We start from the raw sequence: 13,523 nt of genomic DNA, 5'->3' as shown, positions 1-13,523 counted from the left end.
TTATTTTTTTGGAGATTCCTTGAATGTTTTGATGGAGAATAGTTAAGGTGGAGCAGTTTTTGGCTGTTCTATGTCTAAAAAAATTTGAGCTTGTCTTTAATCCTGTAAATATTGACGTTTGCGGTGCTCTTAGTTTCAAGGTGTGAGGGTGTTATGTCTTGGGCTTTTGGTGGAGTCTGTTGGATGGTGACCCGAGGCACAGATGGTGAGGCTGGGAAGTGCCGTCAACAAGCACTGAACAAGTCACTTTTTACTCCTTTTTGCTTGTGATCTTTCATCATGCATTCTCTATAGTACTCTATATGCTTTACAAAGAATGCTTCATAAGAGTCCTCTTTTGGTTTTAATTATGGCGTTTTTTTGGGGTTTCTTGGTCCACTGTACTTCAGAGTTGAGGGGTTTCAATTTTGTTTGTTGAATGGTATTGGTTTTTTGCGTGGCTTTTACCACTTGCAAAGAAACACTGTACAGGGTGCTGTTTTGGTGCCACCTCTCTGGAGTCGTTTACCTTTTGATTGCAATTTTTTATGTTGTCTGAAATCTGGACATAGTTATTTGATGTTTTTACATCCACCAAACGTCTGGGGTTTGGTCCGCAGTCGACAGTCTGGGGTTGCAGATGTGTTTTCAATTGTTCGACAGTCCTTTCCATTCTGTCTTGCCTCTGCTTTAGTTGGGTTAGCTCTGTCTGTATAGAGTTTGGATTCAGAGGTTAGAGTTGATGGGATATTGGTTGTTTGAGGAGAGTCTGTCTGGGTTTCACTTTGTGAAAACTGTTTTAGAATTATCATCCAGCTTCTGTAGTTGTCTATTTAGTGAGATGATGATGTTGCCTTGTTTTTTTAATTTTTACTTTCAAATTCCTCAATTAGGGCTACTTGACTTTTGTCATGGTCTTCAAATATCTTTTGTATGTTTGCAAGCTGATCTCTCTCTTCCTTTTCCGACTTGGAGTTTCTGTGTCTGCAATTTTTTGCTGCAGATGCTCAAGCTTTGAGATGTAGTTTTCCCTCCTTTTGTTCATGTTCTTCAATTAACGCTTCAAGGCTGGCGAGCTGTTGTTTAAGTTTACCGTTCTCTTCTGTCAGTAATTTGTTTTTCCTCTAGAAGCGCGGCTCCTATTTGGCAGCCATTTGAAGGTTGTTTTCATCGTCCCTCCAGGTTTGTTTTTCAAGCAAACTCCTCTCTAGTTCTTCCAGATGTTCTCCAGACATGTGTCCTTGAGTTTTTTTTTGGGATTTTTATCCATGCAATAGTGTTTCAGTGTCTAGTTTTTCTTCTTCCTTCAGCACCGTAATTTGTGCTGTGTTCAGCTGTCGATGGTTCATTGGCTTCTGCTTCTTTTAGAGCTTCATTGAAAATCTTATTTCTATAATCATTTGTTTTAGGTCTTCCATGTATGTGTTTTATACTCAGAGTATAAACAGACATCCTTGTCACTTACTGAGGCTGTTTCTTTCGTTCCAAAAAATATTACATTATATTTTGTATGTTTTTCATTACGTGTTACATTGTCAATAATTGCTGGCCAGTAAGGATAGCCCCTAATTTTAGCAAAGATTTTGTCGCCTTCATTGAATTTGGGTGCCATGGTATTTAATTGTGCTAATATAATTATTATAATAATAAAATTGCAGCTGTTGTTGCTGAGTTTTGGCAGGCTAGTCTGGTTAGGAAGGGTGGAATTTGTCAATGAAATGGTATCTGTGATTAAAGAGTTTTGGCAGTCTACTCTGGTCAAAGAATGGAGATTGTCGATGAATAAAAAAAAAATGTTAATAAAAAATGTCAATAAGGTTTAATGGATCTGTTAATTATACTCTATTTGGCAGACTTAGAGTGGTCACAGAAATTATGTTCAGAGGCTGTTCAGGATTTATGTAAGACAACAACACAGACTGATCTAATTGCCTGCAATCTGGGGACAGCTCAAGGTCAGCTCTGTGGTCCCTGTCCTTATCTCCTCTTATCACTATTACAGATCTTTCTTATCTCCAAACTCATTTCAAGCAATCTTGTTCTATATGGAAAAAAATAAAATAGTTTTTTCACAGATAATTTTCTTGTGTCACTTCAATTCTTGAAACTAATACCTAAGTGTTATTTAAAAAAATTTACTTTACACTTTTGTGCCAATCATACATTAAGACTCAAGAATAACACCACTACTTTTTTACGTCCAAAACAGAGCACAAAAAAACCATGTCTTCAACTCACAAGTAAACCACATCAGTTTTGAATTCTGATAAGACTGTGACAGCAAATGCGGAAGGTGTTTTCACACTGAGTGTCCGTATGCCAAAATCGTAGTATGCCAATGACAAAAAGAAGAAATGAAACTGTAATCGCAACGATTGTCTTGCCTATAAACACACTTTTAAATCGAAAGTCTGATCTTTCATTTAACATGTCCAAGTTACTAATTGCTACGGACTCATTCAAATCTATGTCCAAGGACATGGTTGATATAAAAGACATTAGTTACCTAAATGATAAACTCTCTTAGTTTGAGCCGAGACTTGCAGGCTCTGAGAGTCGAATTTGTAAATAATAGGAAAACAAGTTGAAACCTTGAGTAACCAGGGCATAACTGGTGATTAGTCCGGAAGAAGTAATCCAAGAGATCAACGAGCGTTATAAATATAGCTCTAACATCATAGTATATGGCTTGGTTGACCTGGATATGGTGATCCGGTGATGGTTAGGAAGAATCACGATGCATATAAAATAAAGGCTTTGATTAGACCTGAAGTAGGGGCAGATAATATTAGGTTGTCTAGACTAGGTGTACAGCCTAAATTGATGGGTGATGCAGACCTCTCAAACTAAACCTTCAACAACAGCCAGGATGCTATTAAAATACTCAAAGAATTTTCACCTAAGGTTCTTGAAAGCTTAGACCAATCCTTTGCATCTGTTGGTTTTGCCAGAGACAGGACCAAGAGAGAGCGGAAGTTCCTTTCAAATTTGAGAGAGGAACTCAAGAGACGAACTCTGGAAGGCAAAAAGGACCTAAGCATGAAATATATCTCTGGTATGTAATCCATTGCTAAAGTCAATCAAAAAGCTAAATAAGTCCAACGGTCTAGATAATTTATCTGTATTTTATCAAAATTTTAATATTCTAAGATATCTAAAAACTTACTTATGAGCTTGGATTGCTGAATTATGTTACATACGGGCCAGGAACGAAGATTTTAGTTTCAAGCAAAGTCGTGGAGGAGTTTTAATAGCCCTACATAAAAACTTTAAATCGTGGTCCATCCAGCTATCTAAATATTCAGTTGAGTGTGTTCTTGTTGCAGTTTCTTGGTGTGTTTTGTTGTCGGTGGGGTTTAAATCTCTCCAAATCAGTCTAATGGTGAATTTTGTGTGATACTATTGAAGAAGTGATTGTTGAACATTCTTCTCATATTGGTACTTTGATTGTGGGTGATTGTAATCTTCCTCAGCCCACTCGGAATGCTATAGAACCTACTCGACCTTTCCTCCGCAGTACATACGGGACATATCTGCAACATTTGGCCTCCATCAATGCAGCTCTGTCTACAACAATAAAACAGTTGCTCTGGATCTTGCGATCGTGGATTGTTGGTTCATGTCGTGAAATGCAATTAGGAAGGTGTGTTGAAACATCTTTAAAGAATACCATACACTATCCGGTCCTTTGATATTAAGGGAATTTCTTTGAGTTCTGCAAACTCTTGGAGGAACTGATCAAATGCTATTCTCTTCTAAAGCTAGCTGATTGTGAAAATTTTCCTAAGTGATTTTCAAGCAAATTGAAGCTGTTAGTTATTTTCAAGAAAACTCTACTTAGATCTATAAATCTACACACAAGGAGGTTGGCTATTTGAATTTCTCAAACTCGAGACGTAGTTGTAAGGCACTGAAAAAAACTTAAACTTGACAATTCCAGTCAATGTCAAGGCTTTTTGAAGTCATGTTAAGAATCGAAGAGGAAATCTAGGTGCTCCAGGTAAAATGTTCTTGGATGGTATTGTCGCTCAGGATCCTTCTACCATGTGTGAATTGTTTGCCTCGTTCTTTGCGTCTGTTTACATAAAGATTGCCTAACAGTAACCCTAGCTCTTAAAAATCCTTGATTAACCTGAATTTGTCTATTTGAATTGTTAATTGTGTTAAGATGGAAGAGAAGCTTGTTGATCTTGATCCAAACAAAGGCCCTGGTCCGGATTCAATACCTCTATGGATGCTAAAATTGCTCAAGTGTTATCACTCCTCATTTAACCATCTTTTTCAATCTTTTTATGCAGAAAGGAATTTTCCCGATAATTTGAAGACTGGATTTATAATCCAAATACATGCCTAGAAGCAAGAATGATGTTCGCAACTACAGACCAGTGGTGATACAAACCATCCTGGCAAAATATTTGAAGGTGTGCTTTTGGCCTTACTAAACTTTGTCATAAAAATGTTATCATGGAAGAGCAACAAGGTTTTATGCCAGACTGGTCAACCTCCACAAATCTTGCAGTTTTTCAAAACTACATCACAGCATCATTTTCCAATCATCTACAGGTTGATGCTATTATCTAGAGTTTGCCAAGGTATTCGACCATATAATACCTATCTGGTTACCAAGCTTTGTTCTTTTAGAATCTGCAGTGGATCAAGAGCTACCTCTCTGGGCAATGCCTGGTGGTCAGGTTTAGTGGAGGATTTTGAACAGAGTTGCCCGCACTTTCAGGAGTTCCACATGGTTCCCTTTTAAGGCCTGCGTTGTTCAATCTTTTTATTGTCCAGCATCTTCCCTCAAATGAAGCACTCTGAAAACCTTGTATGCAACTACATTGACTTCTTCAGAGCTTGGCAACTTACTCATTACTTCAACAACTGATCAAGTTGGGACTACTGTAACATATACTTTGCACCGGGTACACATCTGTCCGCAAACCGAAAGTACTAGTAAAGGTTACTGTTACAGGTATTTTTACGATACATATTACTGCCTTTTCTAGTACAAAGTACTCGGACTCGTTCAGCAGTAACAGTAACAGTAGACTAACTTTAACATGTACCTGTACCATTTTATGAATACTCTGTAACGTATGATTCTAAATCAATGTCAACATATGTCATACTCGCTTGTAGCGGATACAGGTAGAAGCTACAAGAAAAAGTAAGAACTAACCTCACTTTACTAGTTGCTACGTTACGTTGAAATTCAAATATTCAGTATCATGAACAGAATTGAATAATTATATGTGCAGTGCCGTATTTCTTAAATTTAAATAGTAATAAAGTTTGAATTTTATAATAGATTATGATTGATTTCAAAGTTGCAACATAAATGTTATTTTTAGTAGAAAATAGACTATTAGGCGATTGATTATTTTGAAATAAAATTCTCTTGGGGGAGGACAGGTCCTGTTCGTCTACCTCTGCAGCCTGATTTAAATAATTAATTTCTGTAGTTTTTATGATATCTGTACCAACAAATATCTATATAAAATAAAGTGAAAAAGTATGATTGAATCGTTGGATGTACTCTAGTCAATAACAATTCATCTCCTCCAGCTGTGTAGATGGCAACATTTACCAATCCTCAATAAACACTGAATAATTATATCTCCACTTCTTACCCGTACTTGTAAATTGGGTCAAAGAAAATAAAACACAACATTGTAAAACAAGCAATTATTTATTTACAACTTCTAAAACTATCAGAAATGATAATTATAATAATGGAAAAACAAAATGAGCAAATGAAATATAAAAATAAAAACACTCAACAATAACAAGAGTTGGTTAATTGTACTACAATAGGATCAACGGACCTCATAAAATCAATTAAAACATAACAATGCATTGTTAGGAGAAATCTCTAATTTTTCAGTTACAGTTATAAATCCTATCTACAGATCTACACAGTTTGTACACTAAGCGTCTTAGAGGTAGTGTTAGTTACCCACTGGTTAAAATACAGAATATAATAAGTACGGTGTGCGAACAGTGAGAAAATACAAATACTTTTTTATGTAAATTTGTAAAAGGGCTATGGGCCAAAAAAAATTGAGAATTTATATGGAATCAGTGCAATTCCCCTCTTTTGGCGAAATCAAAATTGGACGAGTCAATTTTTATTTAGCTTAGTGAACATCATAGATGTTTCGTATGTTAGAAGCAATATTGGTTATCACAATAATCTTTCATAGAACGCCTAAACATTTTTCATTTTTATTATGTATTTAATAATTTTAAATTTTAAGTAGAAGTTTTAAAAATGAGATATTTTGGTCCAATTAGGATATGAGTGTTCTATATCATACTTTTTATAAATAATGTATTATGTACATTTTTATTTCAATTCCAAATCATACAATTATTACTTCTCCAGCTAATTAAGTTTTTTAGAAATTCGCACACCTTGAGTAATAAGTAGTTTTTCCATTAATGAACACGGGATTTAATTTCTACCAGATTTCACCCTTTAATCCCCTCTCTTTTGATATATCTAACGAGTGTAGCACTCAAACTACTATGCAGTAATTTCCGTTTATACTGAAAAAAATTACATTAAATTCTGCACTGAGCAACAAAACATTAAATTAACATATAATTCTACTTAACATGTTGTAAAGCAATAGAATCAAACCAAAGCAAAGATTATCTATTACTTATATTGAAACCATACATGGACAAAAAGTACTTTACAAAGGAATTGAATAAAATTTTAAACAAATCTGGGTGAACAAAATAATCTTAAGTTTTTAATGTTTTTCTAATATTTCATCACCAATATATTAGACAGTGATAGATATACACTATAATATTGATTGTTTCATATGCAATGAATTACAGGCAATAACACTCACATTTATCACGAAACTATTCACAAAATCTACAACTAACAAACTACTTTAAGGCAAGTTACTAAATCAAAATTAGCACTGGTTTTGGAATGTGTGCAATGTAAGCCTAGACAAGATTTAAAACCAAATCTTATCCAAACTATTGGCGTTTATGTAACAAATTAGTTTATTGAAAATTCTGAAAACCAACCTTTTTAACAGTTCCATTGTCCTATTAGTACGAACATTTAAATTGAAAAATATGTTAATGCAACGATCTTCAACAAAACTTATTGTAAGACAAATATAATAATAAAACTGTTGTGTATACACACATCTTTCTTTATATTTAATTTCTTATTAATTACGTTTTGATACAAAACCTTTACTACATCTTCCTTTTATTTGAGATCATAATTATTAGAAACAGGCTAAATGCACTCTATTTTTACCTATGCAACCATTTATTTTTCCCATGATACTTATTATTTATCATGTGGTAAACAATATTGTAATTCTGAAAAAAAACAAAGAATAAAAATTATAATAAAAAGTGATAATAAAAATAATCATAATATAAAAATATTAGCTCACAGTGAAAGAATTTTGATATTTTATATATATATAATTATGATTCAATTTCTGTTCTTTTTTCTTGTTTATATTTCTAGTTAGTTTAGTAATTCAGTTTTGTAAATATTTATACAATTTTATGTCTGAAGAAGTACGCTGAGACGTACGAAAATTTATAAAGAGTTTACCAATATTTGGTTTTTATTTTTGTATGAAGTGAATTCATACTGATATATATATATATATATATATATATATATATATATATATATATATATATATATATATATATATATAATTCTATTCTTAAAAAATGGTCTATGACAAACAAGGAAATTTTTGTGAAGGGAAGTTTTTACATTTAAAATGCAGTCTTGATTCTATTTATTAAATATTTTGTTATTTTCCATTCTCCATATAAAACAAAATAGCTTTTATTTAAACAGCAGCAAAAGTAAACAAAATCTTATTTCAGGTTACAAGATCAAGCGTATAGCCAAATTCACTCTATGATTAGTGTTTTGGACTAAATATTGAGCTTTGATGGGCCAATATTCGTGCACTTTCAGGTAACAGACCTGTTCTTACAACTCTTTGACGCAAAAATTCTCAAAACAACAAAATAAAGATCGTTCACAACATTCGTTTTAACAGGGTAAACGTTAGTTATCATTATCATAACACTGATCATGATAACGTTAATGGAAACAAGGCACAAGGTACTAAATGGAGTATGAATTGATCAAACAAATAAAATATATTTACTTCTAATTAATTAAAGATAAAGTTTGTTCGTTTTCATCTGTGAGATCAATTTGTGAATTTTCATGTACACCATTCCATTAATCTTCATCACCGATGTTATAAGATCTTAGCTGATATGTTACATTCACACAAATGTACTAAATTACATTTTTTATGATCAAATTTATAACAGTTAATATTTAATTCGACTATAGTACAACAACTTACAATTAGAACACCAATGTCTTTTAATCTGGTCCTTTTTGCAACTGAAAAGTATAAAATTCCAATTTTAGGAAATTTATACAAACGAACTGCAAAATATACTGTTTGTCGAAAATATAATATTAGACATAATAATAGATCAGAGGCAACCAAAACATTGTGCTAAACTTGTATACTCATATTATGCAACCACAAATATTTTCTTTACTTGGTAACATATAGGAATATCCTAATTGTTTTGGTTTAACATTACTTTCTAAACATGATGTGTTCTGAAATTACAGTTACATGTATTACTTAAGACTATGGCATGCAGATTAACCCAATATTTTATTATATTTTTCCTGTTATTTTATTTCTTCAAGCACAATGTAATTAAAAAACACTACATTGTTTGCACAAAGTAAAATACACAGGCAACCAAATCAGGTAATAAATGTGACATTCACATTTTTATCTGTACATTAACATAACATTAAACAGAATTATTCTTAAGGGAACAAGCAATAAAAACTTTATAAAATATTTCACAGAAGATATTGAGAAGTGTTACAAAATACCAGTTTAATAACTACAATCATTTTGTGTGTTTTTTATTAATAATAATAGATTGTGATATTTTAAAATAAATTTTAACAAGGGTCTTTATAATTTTATGAGCTATAGCAATTATCTCAAGATGGCATTATTATACATTTTTAATGTGAAGTATAATTAGTTGTTCCAGATTTGGGAATTTAAGCAATGATTTTTTAAAGTTTAAATATAGAATTTCACTATATTTATTCTTTTAATGTAGTTCCGTCTTTGCCACCATAAACTAATCTTATGGAAAAGTCTACTCTCAGTTGAACATAAACTAAATTAATAAAAACGGAAATCTATAATACAGAAAAATTAATTATCTTTTGGAAACTAATAAAAATAATATTACACTACTTTCGAGATAAAATAGGTCTGATCTATATAAATTATCAAATTTTTGTTATTATTCAAAAAAGTTCTACAACTTACGACTTAAAAAAATATATTGTCTTTTTTTAATTACAAATTAAAAAATTTTTTCAAAATAAATGATAAATTATTCTATTTATACGGAATTTGAACATAAGTGACCTAGGCAAGACCTAAGTTCAATATCAACACTTCAACACTCATACAACCATCGGCTTACAATGGATAAGTAAATTCCTGTTAACAAACAACTTGGGCTACATAATACATGTAATAGGAGGGAACTTTGATTGACAACTAAGTACAAAATATTCTGTCTTTTCAGCTAATCTCATCTCTATTAACTTCAACATAAATTAATTTTATTGGGCTTTCATGTATTTCAACCTTAACGCTATCGGTTCAGTTTAAGTACCCTAAACACCTAATTTTAGGACGACATATATGAACTAAGTCCGTCTTGAATAGCACTTCAAAAGCACTACGATATTATTAGTTTAGATCATGTAAAAATACACCACAACCTCTAACTTGAAAAATATAACCGTCGTTTTATACTCCATAAACTAATCTACGAAAATATCCACTTTACTAAGCACATTATTGTACACATTTTACTACAGTATAATCAAAATACAAAGGTAACTGATCTACATTAGCATAGCCCTAGGGAAGAAACTGGGGACTTTAAAATAATAATTCTCCTTAAGAAATAAAAATATCAGTGTTAGTGAGCGGCCCCGGACACGAAAGAGGTGGGCTATAAGAAGTGTTGCAAGTTAAAATAGTAACTAAACATAAGAATGAGACCCGTAAGCATTGCAAATCTCGCTGAAAATCCAAGATTGGTTTGAAGTGCAAGCTGACTGGGACTTCCTGATGCACTCTGAAATTAAAAACAATTTAGAAAAGATTTTGAACAACTATGATAAATTAAAAACAAAAATTGTAGATTTCATAAAACAAATAAACAAAAACTTAAGTTTATTAATTTTTTAGTAACTATTCAAGGAAATAAATTGTTTCCTCCAATAAACTTGGTTTTAAAGTCCATAGCTAGTTTTTAAAATGTATTCTTTAGTTAACACATTCAACAGAGAAACTAATCAAAATTGTTAGAATAAAACATACAACAAATACAACCAAAATGTTTTATGAAACTCTCAAAACTGTATAATAAAACTTCATAAGGTCTGTATAATGGTATAGTTCATATAAAACAAACATTGCTTACTGCATTTAATTTTAAATTCTAATATTCATTATTTTTCCATAAATACCATTTCAAATTTGATGATTCTTTTTGGAACACCCTATATTTTTTAGTTTATAGTAAAAATAAAATATAAATGTAAACTTTATTAAAACTTTCAGTACTATAAAAAAAAGATACTTTGGCATTCAAGCTGCTTTTTTGTATATTAGATTACAAAGTTTAATCTATTTGAGATTGTAAAAATGTTTGAATCTCAAATATTTGTATTACTTATAAAATACTTAATGCTATGAAAACGTTTCAAAATTGTTCAAACCACTTCTAGCCACAATACAAAATATTAAGATACATGATAGAAGTAAACCACACCACGTGTCATGTATGTGTCAACCTAGCTTTGCCTCGGTTGCGTTCAAATTTCAAGTCTAAAGCTCTTTTCATTCTACAGATGTCCTGTAGACAGATAGACATTTACATTTCCCTGACAGACAAAAAGAGATATTTTGCTAGTCTACTGAGTGATAGGCTTTAATAACACTAAGCCAAATCCCATTGATGGACAAGTCAGTCAACTCATTCTTGTCTATGTAGAAATGAATTTTCATGCAAAGTCAAAAGAATTAAATCTTTCTCGAAATATCTTGCAGATATTTACACTTCATGTGTTACTGTGTCACATGATTTGAAAGGCATTATATGATTGTACTGAGTTTGTTTACAAATGTATTTATTCTGCAATTTTCTGGTTGCCATCAAGGTAACCCATAAGACCAATGTAAATATGTTCATTAACTCTCACCATTATCCCATGAAGACACATGCACCATCATCGAACTCGAAATTACCTATCTGGAAATGAAGCTCCATGCAAAAATTTAGTCTATAGCTCAATTCGACCTTGGGATATTGTGCGGACAGACAGACAGAAATGAAATTTTTCCAGCCGCTCCAGTGATAAGTGTCTCTAATGCTCACCCAATAAAGATACATATATTTTATAAGGGACATATTTATACAACTACTCAAATTAAGAGATAATTAAAAGCAATTGCCACTTTGTTTAATAAACAGTGTAGACATCTATGAATAGGTTCAGATGACCCATGGCGATAATATAGGAAATAAGAACTGCAAGCATAGTTATTTACAAAACTATATAATTTAATAATCAAGTCATCTATCTAAGCTTTTTTATACACAAAGCAAATAAAAAACAGGTTTTGAATACTGCTGATCTACTGTCCAAGGATATACGTACTCCAATATGAACATAAGCATAGAACACACAAATTTGGAAATTACAATATGTCTTTGTTCATAAATTTCCGTTAATCGCTTCTAGACAGACGACGGTAACGCTCATATAACAAAGAATTCATCTCAGCTCAGACACTTCCTTTTGTGACTCTTCATCAGTATTCATCAATCATCACAACAGACTACGCAAGACTATTTTCCGATCGGAGTGATTCATTGTTTACTTAAACAATGTGAAACAACAATGACTTTGTTGTGGTTTACACTACGTTGCCGGACTGGAAGTGTGATTTCTGTCCAATAATTAGTAGCATAGCAAATCTCTTCAGATTCCAGATTCGATTGTCAAATCTGAATCTTTTTTGAAGATACGGTGGACTTCTTTTTAGAGAATCAATCAACTATTTGAAAAAGAAACTGCAAGTTTTGCATAGCTTTCTAAGTAGAAAGCTGACTTGTTTTGAAGACGTCCCCATTGCAATGTGGATAAAACTTTGGAATCTAAAATACAACAGAAACAGCTTGAAATAAAAAATAGTACGCTTTTAAACTAAAGAAACATTTTTTTTAATATAATTCTCAAAATGTACCAATTTTGCCCAGAAGTTCATATAACAAAAGTCAAATGATGAACAAATGTTTAAAATAACGAGATTTAAAATTATAGTACAAGTTGAGATTAAACAAAGCTTTGGTTAATTGAGAATTAAAAGCAGTATAGTAATTTAAAGATATTTGTGACAAGCAGTGTGCCATTTACAATGTAAGATGCCCAAAATAAGCACAAAAGCATTTTGTGTAGGTAATAAATTGCAGGTGATTATCAAAGAAAACATAAATAACCTGACAGCCAAAAATACGCAGTGAAACAATTATGTTCAAGCCTTGAAGACTTGAATGTTATTTACACTTATTGAACAAAATTGAATAATTCTAAATCATATGCATTTTTTAAGGGTTACGAAACATATGGTTTATACACTCTATGTTTGTTACATGTTTAGATACCAAAATATAACTACAGAAAAATAATATTAAACATATTAGCAAACCATTACAATTATTTTTTTTTACTTCCGGGCAGAAAAGAAACAAAAGTAGGAAAGGGCTTATTATGGGAGAATGAGTATTATGGCAGTGCAATTGGTTGACTATAACACTACCAATTGAGTAAACCTAATCATAAACAATCAAAATATTACTGCTTTATTATCGTGCTACAGCTTATAAAAAAAAAAACAGAAATCGGAAACTCTTCATTATAATATCTTTGAGAAATGTATAGCGTCAAGAAATGTGAACAGCTTTGCGAAATAAACATTTGAGAAATCACAGGTAGTTATATTAGTACATTATTATTATTTTCCATTTTTTAATGGTTGTTAGATATAGTGAATTAAAAATTGTGACGCCTAGTCTCTTTTGGTAAACTTCCACCTAGTTATAAAAGTGGTAATGAATAAATTTAAAGACTAGAGGTCCCAAGAATGCTCGAATCTGAATATGGTAAGTCTCACTGTATTTTCTAAACTAAATAAGTTTACATATACAAAAGAAGTGGCATGAACGTAACACGACTTGTATAACAGACCAACAAACACAACAGAACTAAAAGTGGGATGAGATTCTATAGCAGTACTGTTGTTCTTGGTTTGACGTGCTGAAAAAATACTGTCTTCAAACAGAAAAACTTTGCAATGTGATTTTCTCTTCAAACTGAAAATTCATTAGAAGAAATT

At 31.7% G+C, this 13,523-nt stretch overlaps 1 protein-coding gene across 1 annotated transcript in view; it reads right to left on the bottom strand.

The window, feature by feature from the left end:
* Positions 1–8,126: 8,126 nt before the first annotated feature.
* LOC124367530 (phosphatidylinositol 4,5-bisphosphate 5-phosphatase A-like) overlaps positions 8,127–13,523 on the bottom strand; it is a 38,572-nt gene continuing 33,175 nt past the window's right edge. Inside the window, exon 10 of the mRNA XM_046824415.1 lies at positions 8,127–10,197. Within this exon, the coding sequence (XP_046680371.1) occupies positions 10,072–10,197 (126 nt within the window). The 3' untranslated portion in view covers positions 8,127–10,071. The remainder of the gene's footprint in view (positions 10,198–13,523) is intronic.

Source organism: Homalodisca vitripennis, chromosome 8 (genome assembly GCF_021130785.1).
Source record: "Homalodisca vitripennis isolate AUS2020 chromosome 8, UT_GWSS_2.1, whole genome shotgun sequence".
NCBI classification, from domain to species: domain Eukaryota; kingdom Metazoa; phylum Arthropoda; class Insecta; order Hemiptera; family Cicadellidae; genus Homalodisca; species Homalodisca vitripennis.
The sequence above is the reverse complement of the archived record's forward strand: the minus strand, read 5'-3'. Positions and strand labels throughout refer to the sequence as shown.